The sequence below is a fragment of the Rhinolophus sinicus genome, chromosome 3 (assembly GCF_057876585.1).
Source record: "Rhinolophus sinicus isolate RSI-liver-muscle chromosome 3, RSI-T2T, whole genome shotgun sequence".
Lineage (NCBI taxonomy): Eukaryota > Metazoa > Chordata > Mammalia > Chiroptera > Rhinolophidae > Rhinolophus > Rhinolophus sinicus.
In genome coordinates, this window is record NC_142503.1 from 81,489,449 (window position 1) to 81,502,569 (window position 13,121).

General features: G+C 35.4%; 1 protein-coding gene across 1 annotated transcript in view; it reads left to right on the top strand.

Annotated features, from left to right (window-relative positions):
• The window catches only part of HSD17B4 (hydroxysteroid 17-beta dehydrogenase 4), an 85,579-nt gene that overhangs the window by 18,187 nt on the left and 54,271 nt on the right, over positions 1–13,121 (top strand). The window contains exons 4-8 of the mRNA XM_019746537.3: positions 4,085–4,144; positions 8,929–8,950; positions 9,059–9,105; positions 10,918–11,002; positions 12,658–12,845. Coding sequence (XP_019602096.3) covers positions 4,085–4,144; positions 8,929–8,950; positions 9,059–9,105; positions 10,918–11,002; positions 12,658–12,845 — 402 coding nt within the window. The remainder of the gene's footprint in view (positions 1–4,084; positions 4,145–8,928; positions 8,951–9,058; positions 9,106–10,917; positions 11,003–12,657; positions 12,846–13,121) is intronic.

The window sequence follows — 13,121 nt, forward strand, 5'->3', positions numbered from 1 at the left end:
GTACTATTTTTTAAATTTTCCTTCAACTAATGGTATTGTTTACATTAATAATCATTGAGCAAATATCTCAGCATTCCTGTGTAATTATGAAATTAGATTTTACCTAAGTCAGCCAAAGCTATTTGGCTACATATTTTATAGGTGAGAAGTTTTTAAACTTTTGATGTAGATTATTTCTCAAGTCTAACTTTTATTCTGTTGTTTATTTAGTATTTTTATTAATGAGCACATGGTATAATCAGTAAATCATTGTAGATATGTATATGAATATGTTCTTGTTCTTAAAAGACCTCTTTTAGCTGAAAGGTCTTACGTATTTCTACAAAATGACATTAAATTCTTCTTTTTAAAATTGTTTAAAAAGAATTGTAAAGTAATATTGTGTAAGAAGTGAAATACCCCCTTTCTGTACCTAGCCTCCATATTCCATTCTGCACAACTAATCATTGCTATATGTAACTTTCTTATCTTTAAAAAAACTTAAGAGTCAAATTTAGGCATTAAAATTATGTCATGAGAAAAACAGCAAGTACAAGCTTTACGTTTGATATATTGATTCTCATACTATTTCTAAGGATCATTCTTGAATAGATTTACTTTAAAAAGCCAATGCTTACTGACTTTTCTGCAAATTAGATTGTTTTTATGGGCTAGGGATTAAATGAGATTACCAGTGTCTTCGTTTTGAAATTTTAGAGGAAAGGAAATAGGGTATGATTTGTTTGGAGTGTTCAAGAGCATAATGAGGCAGACATTTTAGTATATTCATTCTACATTAAGAATCTAGAAAATTTTTTTCAGCTTTTTAAAAATAATTTTTGGGTTTTTAAAAACCTATTTTATAAAGATAAAATTTCCACTCCCCCCCCCCCCCCCCCCCCCAGTTTTGATATGCAGCCTGTATCAATCAGGATTTGGTCAGGAAAACAGAAGCCCCTTTAGGTTTTCCAATTGTTAAGGGTTTTTTTTTTCTTGTTTTTTTTAATTAGGTGTATAAGACAATGTACTAGTTAGACATTTAAACCCCTCACAAAGTGATACCCCCACAATCTACTGCCCCTCTGACATCGTATACTGCTATTACAGTTCCACTGACTCTATTCCTAATGCTATACTCCAAAATCTGTGACTATATATATTAAATTATAGTTGACATTCGTTATTATTCAGCTTCAGCGTCAGGTGTACACTGCAGTGGTCAGGCACCTCACCCTAATAAGACAAGTGTCCATCAGATACCCTATAAAATCTTTACAACATTATTTATTATATTCTTGAAACTGTCTTTCGTATCCCTGTGGCAATCTTGTAGTTACCGGTTGTGCTTTCTAATCCCCTCACCTTCTCCCTTATCCCCACCCCCCCTCCCATTTAGCAACCCTCAGTTTTTCCTCTATATCTCTGAGACTGTTTCTGATTAGTTTGTTCATTTAGTCTATTCTTTAGATTCCACATGTAAGAGAGATCATGTAGTATTTGTCTTTCTCCATCTGACTTATTTCACGTAGCATAATGTTCTCTAAGTCCATCCATATCATTGCAAATGAATTTAGTAAAGTAGCAAGATACAAGTTAATGTTGAGAAATCAGTTGCATTTATATACACCAATAATAAACTATCAGAAGGAGAAATTAAGAAAACAGTCCCATTTACAATTGATTCAAAAACTATAAAATACTTAGAAATAAATTTAACTAAAGAAGTAAAAGACCTGTACTCAGAAAATTATAAAACATTGAAAAGAGGAAATAGAGAAGATACAAATAAATGGAAACACATACCATGCTCATGGATAGGAAGAATTAATATAGTTAAAATGTCCATACTGCCTAAGGCAGTATACAGATTCAGTGCAATTCCTATCAAACTACCAAGGACATTTTTCACAGAAATAGCACATATAATCCTAAAATTTATGTGGAACCATAAAAGACCCCGAGTACCCATGGCAATATTGAGAAATAAGAACAAAGTGGGAGGTATCACGATACCTGACATCAACTCATACTATAAGGCTATAGTAATCAAAACAACATGGTACTGGCATAAAACCAGATACATATATCAATGGAACAGAATAGAGAGCCCAGAAATAAATCCATGCCTGTATAGTCATTTAATGTACGACAATGGAAGCAAGAATTTACTTTGGGGTAAAGACAGTCTGTTCAATAAATGGTGCTGGAAACCTGGACAGACACATGCAAAAAAATGAAGCTGGACCCCGTCCTTACACCATATACAAGAATAAATTCAAAATGGATTAAAGACTTAAATGTAAGATCTGAAACCATAAAATTCCTAGAAGAAAATATAGGAAGTAAATTTGCAGACATGACCCAGAGTAATATTTTTACTGATATTTCCCTTCGGGCAAGGGAAGTAAGAGAAAAAATAAACATATGGGATTACATCAAACTAAAAAGTTTTTTCACAGCAAAGAAACCATCAATAAAACAAAAAGGCATCCTACTGAATGGGAGAAGGTATTTGTCAATGATACATTTGATAAGGGGTTAATGTCCAAAATTTATAAAAAGCTCATTCAATTCAACATAAAAAAACCAAACAACCCAATTAAAAAATGGGCAGAGGACATGAAGCGACGTTTTTCTAAAGAGGACATACAGGTGGTAAATAGACATGTGAAAAAATGTTCAACCTCACTAATCGTTAGAGAAATGTAAATAAAAACCACAATGAGATACCATCTCACAAAAGTCAGAATGGCTATCAGCAATAAATCAACAAACAACAACTGCTGGCAAGGTTGTGGAGAAAAGGGAACCCTTGTGCACTGCTGGTGAGATTGCAATTGGTGAAGGGTTTTAATACAGAGAATTAGAGGCTTGCGTAACCATTGGAAAGGCTGGGTAAGTGCATGTCAGGGAACCTGTGATGACTGTCTCAGCCTGCAGCAGGTGGTTCTTCAGAGCTCACCTAGGTGTCCTGTCCAGTCTTCCATCTTCTCATAAGATTGCCTGCATCTGCAGTCATCTGCTTTTCCATGCGTTGGGTGATTACCTCTTTCAGGCATATCTAACTGATAGGGTTTCCAGGCAGGAATTCCCACCCATTATCAGGAATTTTTTTCGCCTTCCCGTTCCGAATCCCGAGATATAAACTGTTTTCTGTTCTCCACGATAAATCGTTTCCACAAAGTGACGGCCAATACTACCAACCACCTGGGTTCAAGGAACCGATTTTTCCCGATTTCCCGACCAACTTTTCTCGGGATTTGGGAACGGGAAGGCGAAAAAGATTCATTCCGAAGAACAGGTGGAATTCCTGCCTGGAAACCCTACTAACTGAGGACTATATGGGTCCCAGGGAAGAGACTGTATTCCCTGGCTCCTCCCCTGTGATTGCACAGAATATAGAAGGAGGTAGCTGTGATGTTGAGTTGACAGCTGACTATAGGACACACAACTCTTGGGATACGAGCCCTTCTCCTGGGCTGATTGGCAGAAAATAACAAAGCCACACTTTTTTGTTGAACTTTACTTTTCGTGGTTAGTATTTCAAAAATGGTTGGTTTATTTTCCATGTGTAGTTATACAGCATTGAACATGCTTTTTCAAATTAAACATGCACTTTCTTCCCTCCCTCCCAAATTCTGATCTGTACCCATATGGGGAAATGCCTATGTGGCTTTTTAATATTAAATATATATTAAATAAAATTAAATATTCAGTTTGTCGTACTGGCCACATTTCAAGCACTCAGTAGCCACATGTGGTGGCTACAGTGTTAATGTAGAAAAAGGATATTTCTGTCTTCATAGAAGTGGTATTGGACACTGCTATTTCAGATTGTATTTGCCAAATACTTCTTATTTACCCCTTCGTTTTTTTTTTCTTTTTTCTTTTTTGTAGGTTAATGAATTATCTTAGGGGCTAAATTTCTTTTGTAACATTAGATCATCTATATTTTGATCTGTGTGCCTGCAATATAGATGTATTTTTCTTGAAAATGAGTTCTGTTGGTTGAATAGTATCTGTTACATGCTTTGATCCACAGGATTTAGAAATCATTTGTGAGAGATCTTAACTGAAGTTTTGTACTGATTTCTCTTTCCTTCAGATTCAGTGGAAGCAGGAGAGAAGCTTGTGAAGACAGCACTGGATGCTTTTGGAAGAATAGGTGATGTTTTTTTGCATTTATGTTACCAACAGAGCAGCTACTGCCTTCCTAGTAAAATAGTTTTGTTTTACTTTTGTTTATTAAAAACTTCTTCTTTCTTGATAATCAAATTTTTAGATTTGTTCTACAAATTGATTACTTTACATGCACTACATTATTCCACAAAGGGCTTGAGGTGGCAATTGTTTTGTATATATGTGTTGTTTGTTTTATATTTTTCTGCACTTTAAGAACTTTTGAAAAATGTGTAAGTATTCTTTAAGTTCCCTTTTTATAGTAATTTAATTATACCCGAAATGTGTTTACAAAATAAAAAATTAATCAATATTTTAGTCTTATAGAGGACCCAGTGGAATTATTTGGATAATTATGACTCGGATTAAAATAATTCAGTGTATTGCAAATTAATTAAGATGAATTATATACAGTTGACCCTTGAAAAATGTGGCACTAACCCACCATGCAGTTGAAAATCCATGTATAGCTTTTTTTAAAAGTTAGTTTCAGGTGTACAAAACAACATAGTGACTAGACATTTATATACCTTACAAACTAACAAGTCTGTTACCCACCTGACACTACATAGTTATTAGAATATTATTGCCATGTATAACTTTTGACTCCCCAAAAACTTAACAACTAAGAGCCCACCTTTGACTAGAAGCCTTACTGGTAACATATATAGTTGATTAATATATGTTTTGTATATTACGTATGTTATACACTGTATTTTTACAGTAAAGTAAGTTAGACAAAAGCAAATGTTATTAAGATCATAAGGGAGAGAACATAAATTTACAGTACTGTACCATATTTATTGATATTGTCAGTTTGTTCTGTTGGTTTACAAGATGAATTGTCAGTACCTACATCAATATTGTCTTACATGACACAAAACACTGTAAATGTTATATATATTATGAACACCAGACATCAAAATGAAAAGATAATATGAAAAAGAAATTCATGTTTACAGATACAACGATTCATGCTTTGGTAACAAAGATGTAGCAGTGTGGTTGCTTTATGGTAGCCTAGTGTAATCAATATGATTACTTCATGGTAGCCTAGCTTATATAGTAGTGAATAGATTGTTGTAAAATTTTTATGGCATACAGTATGAGAGTCATATTCATAATACAGTATTGGAAACATTACATTTTTAAAAATTCACTTGCCTGTGATGACAGGTTGATTCTCAGTTTCTCTAATTATAAGAGAGAGAGAGAGAGAGAGGCATACTGTACCGTAATATAATTCTTTGAAAGCAGAGTCATAAAACAGTAAGGAAACTAACACATTAATTTTATGTTAAATATCACTCGCCTTATGTGTATGGAAGCATAGGATATCCACTTCTATACAAGTCTTGCACACGAGGTTCTACGTGATGAATCCTTAGGCAATGATGACACGAAAATGTCTCATACAGTTCTTACCATACAGTTGTTATATTTTCACACGAAGACACTTTATTAACTGTATGGTGTGATGATTATTACTGTCCATTCTGTGGAAGTAGATCACCATAAAGGTCCTTATCCTTGTTGTCTTTCATGTTCAGTAGGCTGAGGGGCAGGCGGTGGTCTTGCTGTCTCAGGGATGGCAGAGGTGCAAGAGGTGGCGGAAGAGGAAGGGCAGGCAGGAGAGGCAGGCATACTCAGTGTAACTTTGTGGAAATACATCCTAATTTCTGTTTGACTCTCTTGCATTTTCATTTCTCTAAAAATGTTTCTATACAGTACCGTTCTTCTTCCACTGTTTGCTTTAGTTTTAGTGCCCGTATCCTAGAAGGGTTCATGTCACAAAGCAGTCTTGAGTAATCAGATCCCTCCTGCCAGATCGTCTAACGTCAGTTTGGTTTCTGGCCCTGTTTCTTCTACGTCTTCTTCCTCATTGTCTGGCACTCATAACCAGTCATCTTCTGTTAATTCCTCTGGTGTGGTGTCCATTAGCTCTTGAATTTCTCCAAGATCTATACCTTGAAACGCTTCCCCCCACATCTCTTTTGCCATATCCACAATCTCTTTGATTGGCCCTGTCGTAAATCCTGTGACATCACGTACAAAATCTGGACACAGTTTTCTCCAGCAGGAGTTGACTGTTTTGGGCTTGATGGCTTTCACGGCTTTTTCTATAACAACAATGGCACCTTCAGTGGTGTCATCCTTCCAGACTTCCACGATGTTCTCTCTGTCGGGGTTTTTATAGCATTGACAATCCTTTCCATAGAGTCCTGTGTGTAATGAGCCTGCCGTATTAAGGCTGAATTAGAGACATTGTGTTTGGGGGCAGATAGACCACTTCAGTGCCTTTGGGTTGAACTCCCGTGGTTCTGGGTAGCCAGGGATGTCATGCAAAACCAAAGAACATTAAGGTACTTCCGGAACAAAGTGTCAGTGAAACCAATCCAGAAAGAGGGTTCTCATTGTCCAGGCCTCCTGGGTGTGCAACCGAAAGACTGGCAGCTGGTGTTTGTCTTTTCCCTTCAAGGCTTGGGGTTTAGTAGCTTTATAGGTAAGTCCTGATCAGAAACCCAACTGCATTTGCACAAAATAGTTACCTTATCTCTTCTGGCCTTAATCTGGTGCTCATTTCTCTTCCTTACTAACAAACGTCTTTTGTGGCATTATTTCCTCTCCCCAGAATAGGGCACTTTCATGTGCATTAAAAACTTGTTCAGCTAGATACCCTTTCTCCTGAGCGGTTTTCTTAATGGTGTCTGGGAACTTATCTGCTGCCTCTTGGTCAACAGAAGCTGTTTCTCTGGTATCTTTGACATTTTTTAAGCCAAACCTTAACTTCTAAAATTACCATTCCATCTTTTGCTGGCATTGAATTCTCCAGCTTTAGATGCTTCACCTTCCTTGTGCTTTAAGTTGTCATCTAGTGACTCCACTTTTTCTTGATTCATACTAGAGTGTATAGGCGTGCCTTTCTTACTGAAATCCTGGGCCCACATAAAAGTTGCATTTTCAATATAAGATAAAAAGGTATTTTGCAAAAAGTGCGAAGTTTTTGTGCTTGCCGAACTAGCTGCAGTGATGGCTCCATGAATTTTCTTTTCTTTCTTTTACAGTGGTTCTTAATGCTGGGTTCATTTATCTTGACATGCAGGCAACCACACTTGCACCCCTCAATGTATGGTACATGTCAAGCAATTCAACTTTTTAAAATAGTGTCACGACTTTTCTCTGCTTCTTGGGAGTACCCTCAGAATCACTAGTGGCACTTTGTATGGGTCCCATGCTGTTATTCAGGTTCACGGTATTGCACTAAAAAATGAAAAATAGAGGAAAGCCGTAAGAGATCGCTTTTTACTGCCATACACAATTGACTGGAGAGAGGAACTTCTGATGGGAGCTATTAGCATCACATGGTATTGTAAGCGGATACTTACAGCCCTTGAGCTCACTGCAATAGCGACAGAAGGTGGCTACAGAGTTATTACAGTATGTACTATAGTTAATTTTATGCAGTTATGATTTAATACTGCATCTTTACGTTTGTTTACATTTCTCTCAACTGAATGGCGCCATGTATGGTCTGTGTTTTTGCATAAGTTTTGATAAATTTTAACTTTATAATGGATTTGTATATATTTTGTGGTAGTAAATAATAAAATAGACCAGTGCCTACATTTTTTTTTATGTATTCATGACATAATAATTTTGTTGTTGTTTCTAGGCTATGCGAGTACTTGTCTGTGAGTTTTTCGCATTGTTGCAAATCTCCAAAAATTTGTCCAATGTATTTACTGGAAAAATCTATATACAAATGCACTCAGGCAGTTCAAACCTGTGTTGTTCAAGGGTCAACTGTGTAATAAAAATCTTCATTTTAAAGAAGCATTTTCAATATATTGTTTAGTCCATTTTTCTCTAGATAATCTTCCTGGTTTAATTCCACACAATTTTAAAAAAGGATTATTGAATTCAAGAGGGAAACATTACTGCAGATAAGCCTAACATGTGTACAACCTGAAAAACATTAATTTTTATAATTTGAATGTGCTCACCCCCATATTTATAATATTTTTTTAGTTATGTCTTAAGAGACATGTTCACATACCATCTGACAGAGGGATAGAGACCACAGAAATGTGAAGTCATAGGTTGAAAATAGCTACAAGATGGTGGTTGAACCTTAAAAAATCATTTCTTTCTTTTCAAAGTGAGAGTACAATTATGTTTTAAGATAGGAATCAGTTTTTAACTCTAATGGTTTTCTTTGTGGGCTTTTGACTTTTGAGTGACAAGAAAATAACTTTTAAGGTTTTTAACTTTCCAAGTGAATTTTGAGGTTAAATGAGTAGTGGTTTGTGGTTACCACAGAATCCTAAGAACCTAAGAGTTGTGCCATAGCTAAATCTATTAATAATAAGCTGATAGAATTACGGCAGAAGGTAGAGGTGGAAAAATTCAGATATGCAAGTTTAAGAGCAAAGCACTGATATAATGTGATACTGTGGTTTTGTGAATCATATATTTTTTTATTTTTTGCTATAGGTATAAAATTTTGTTCTGAAAGCACTTTTACCAGTTGCATACACAGAGGGTGCCAAAAAAATGTGTATACATTTTATAAAAGGAAAAAACTATTAAAATTGTAATAATATATACCAATAATAAAAGATGAATACAGGTCATGCATATACATTTTTTTGGCACCCCTGGTACTTTTCCATGGGGGAAAAACATTTTTGAAAGAAATGTGAGTTGTAAGCAAATGCAAATTCACATAGTTGCTTTTATATTTCTGACTTAGATCTTTTTATATTGCAGATATTGTGATCAACAATGCTGGGTGAGTATTTCTATTTTCATTTGTAGTAAAGTAATGTGCATGCAAAGTTCTTTTTTTTTTTTTAATGTATATACTCACCCTCTAATCGATATAATATCAATTTCTTAGAATTCTGAGAGACCGTTCCTTTAGTAGAATAAGTGATGAAGACTGGGGTAAGTTGTTTTAAATATATGTCTCTGTGGAGCATACCTATCTATTTAGCCTTTTAATATTTGATAAATTCATACATTTAAGGAAAAACTTGGTTTTATCTACCTTTTTCTTCTGTTAATGTAAGTGATGAATAAGCTTTATAACTGAAAATGATGAATAGTTGGAAATAGCCCATTTTTTTAACATTTGATAAAAAAATTTTTTTAATCAGTTGGCAAAAGTTATTCAGAAGAATTTTGTGGCTTTTGATTTGTTTCCCTCATTTTTTCCTTGAGAGGTTGTCAGCATTTTCTAGCAGTATTCACTCTTTCTAACAGCCTTTAGCATGTTTATCTGGCTGTGTGATTCTTATTTCTAGAACAAGAGCAGGATATGGAAGGGAGCCTGGGGCACTAAAATGATGGAGATCTTAGAACTGGGTGGGAAAAACCTAGATGTAATTGTGAAGCTTCTGACAAGGAGGATATTTTTCCATTAGCAATGCCATGTTGAAAAGATTGAGTTTAGATAATGAACAAATCACAGTTACAAATTTTTTTTTCCTATTTGCTCTTCTTTGCCCTTACTTTTCATCGGCCATTAGAACTAAAACAAACACTGGTGGCTGAGACAACAGCAGGCATGATAACTGAGGTGAATTATATCATTGTTTATAGAGTGTGCTTCTGGAGAATATTGCCAGAAATTTTTTTGGAAGAAGCACATCTTTGTGTCTTAGAGTTGAGCAAAGAGGAGCTTTTAGTTTCCTCTTCTCTTGCAACAACTGGGGTAAAAAGAAACTGAAAGCTAAGATTTGTTGGCCAAGGAGGCAGATGTTGGTGCTTTCCTTTGAGCTCTGGTGAAGCTGGGGTGTTTTCTCTTCTGTTTTCACCCTAAGCTCACCACTCCTAACTACCCTTTGCTTTTTTTTTTTTTTTTTTTAATGAGCCTTGCGCTCCCCGGGGCTGAGGCAGTCGGCCATCAGCCATAGGTTGGCCGCTCACAGCTGGGAATCCAACCGGTGACCTCGGCGTTAGGAGCACAGCCCTCCAACCACCTGAGCCACCGACTGGCCTACCCTTTTTCTTTTAAGTTCCTTTTTTCACTCTCACATTATTCTAATAGAAACATGTAAAAACATTTGTTGAGGCCCCAGATTAAAACAAAAATAAATAAAAATGGTTAGAAACTGATAATTAAAAAAGTAAAATTAAATTTAAATCTAAAGAAAATTGAATTAAAAAAGAAGTCAGGCTAGAGGATTTTGTCTATCTGAATCATTCCCCAGGTTGTCTGTTTATTAGATTGACATCCCGAAAACAGATAGGTTTATCTCTCTTCTTCCCTCTCTCCCTCCCCCCTCTGTCCTCCCATTTTCTACCCTCTGCTCCTCAATTCTCTCTAACTCATTTATGAACCATGGGGAAAATAGGAATGTAGGGATATACTGAGTGTTTTGTAAACATTTCTTGATAAATTGTGGTTTATGACTATGGTTTATAACTAATGTTTGTGTCGAGTCCCAATTATGTATGTAAAATTATTAGGTATTAGTGAATTTTTATGTAAGCAGGCATAAATTAAAAATATGTACAGGGATTTCAATAATTTTATAAATAATATAGAAAATGGGTATGAACTATTAATTGGTTTCATACTTGGAACAAAAGCAAAAACATTTACTCAGAGAGCAGTGCGATAATAGATGATTTTGAATGCTGGGTATAAAATTAATATCTGTTTATACGTAAATCATTGCTTAATGTTGCTTCTGAGACATGCCTAGTTGACTTTTTGATGAGACATATAATAAAAATAATTTTTTGTTTTAGATATAATCCATAGAGTGCATTTGCGGGGTTCCTTCCAAGTGACCCGGGCAGCATGGGATCACATGAAGAAACAGAATTTTGGAAGGTAGAGTTGCATGTGGCTTTTAAGGGGGATTAGAGATGTGTGTGGGTTCTTGGGTACAGGGAATGGTAATTGCTTTGACATTGAGGAAAACATCTTCAGATACGTGTAGGCTTTTTAAATGTAGTTTTGGCACATACTCTGTTATTAAATTGGTCATTTAGTCACAGATTAGCTGAGCTGGACAGCTTTATATTCCTTTTCACCTCCTACTTTTCATTATTAATGATTTTCCTGTAGTTCTCTGATATTTTAGCAGTACATACGTTGAGGGTTTAGCTATACTTTATTCTTTAACCAAAATATCATTTTGTGTATCCGGTGACCAAATGGGGAGAGATGAGAGGCTGTTTCCTCCTAGCTGGTACTTGTCAGACATGAGTTAGTCTTTATAAACTTTTTAGGAACTGGAGAACTCTCATGGCTGCATCTATGTGAGTGACTCAGCCTTGCAGAGCTAGTTAGTGGCTCCATGCACTCTAATGTCAAGGTCATTCCTGTTAACTTAGGGTTTGTACACATTTACTAGAAGTGAATCGTTTGTGATACCTTTTCTTACCAGAGATTTGTAGTTTATCCTGACCCTAGCAGCTTCTGAAAGAAAATGATACAATTTATTTCACTTGATCTACTAAGTAAAGTGAGTGAGATTGGGTCAGATTATGAGATGGCATTATTTTAATATGAGGCATTTAGTATTATCGAGGAAGGGAGAGGGGCAAAGTGATGAGAACTGAAGAATCAGACCTGCTTTATCTAATGTTTCTTACCACAATTTTAACTTATATATTGCCAGTTTATTTGATTTTTACAAATATTTCTTGTTTTCAGTAGATAATGAATGTACATTCTTACACTTGAATTCATTTGGTTCTGACCAGGGATTCTTTTTTTTTTTTTTTCTCCTAATTTTCTATGGGGGAATATTGGGGAATAGTGTGTTTTTTCAGGACTCATCAGCTCCAAGTCCAGTCGTTGTTTTCAATCTAGTTGTGGAGGGCGTAGCTCACTTGCCCATGTGGGAATCGAACTGGCGACCATGGTATTAGGAGCACTGCACTCTAACCAACTGAGCCGCTCGGCCACCCCAGTGATTCTTTTTAAAACAGTTAAATCTTGTAATTGAATTTTGAGAGATTACTTTTGTTATTAATATTATTTTAGATAATGTGAATCTTGACAGTAAGAACCTAATGACAACAGTATACAGAGTCACTTTTGAGTCTCTTGAGGTGTCATAGTACCAAAAAAGAAAAAAAAAGAAAGCTTAGAATTGCAACGTTATCAAAACATGGTAAAGATAAAACTGAAAGCAACAAAGGAGCAAGACCAAACATTTGGTTCTGGTCAAAACCAAATGAATTCAAGTGTAAGAATGTACACAAATAAAAAAACAAAAACTGATAGACACAGACAACAGTTTAGTTGTTACCAGAGGGTAAGAGGGGAGGGGGGTGGTAGGTGAGGGTAAAAGGGATCAAATATATGGTGATGGAAGGAGAACTGACTCTGGGTGGTGAACACACAATGTGATCTGTAGATGACGTATTACAGAATTGTACACTTGAAACTTATGTAACTTTACTAACCATTGTCACCCCAATAAACTTTAATTAAAAAAAAAAATGGTGACGTTGGGGAATTGATTTTCCTTTTAGGATTATTATGACTACATCGGCTTCGGGAATATATGGCAACTTTGGCCAGGCAAATTACAGTGCTGCAAAGCTGGGTCTTTTGGGCCTTTCAAATACTCTTGCACTCGAAGGCAAGAAAAACAACATTTATTGTAACACTATTGCCCCTATTGCTGGATCGAGGATGACTGAGAATATTCTTCCTCAAAGTAAGTAGCTTAGATTTTTTAGTGCTATAACCCATAAACCTGGGTGTAATGAGCTTTGTAAAAGTATTTAATTTTCTGAATAGTTACAAAATTATTTTCCTTACGGTATCAAAAAGTATCATATAGTTTGTGTTCATTGTAGAAAATTTAGAAAAGCACAAAGGAACAAATAAAAAAATAACCCATAATTCTGTCACACTAAGATAAACTTTCATTCTTTTTTTCTGTATAGGTAGACATATATATAATTATGTATATATATATATCTATAGATAT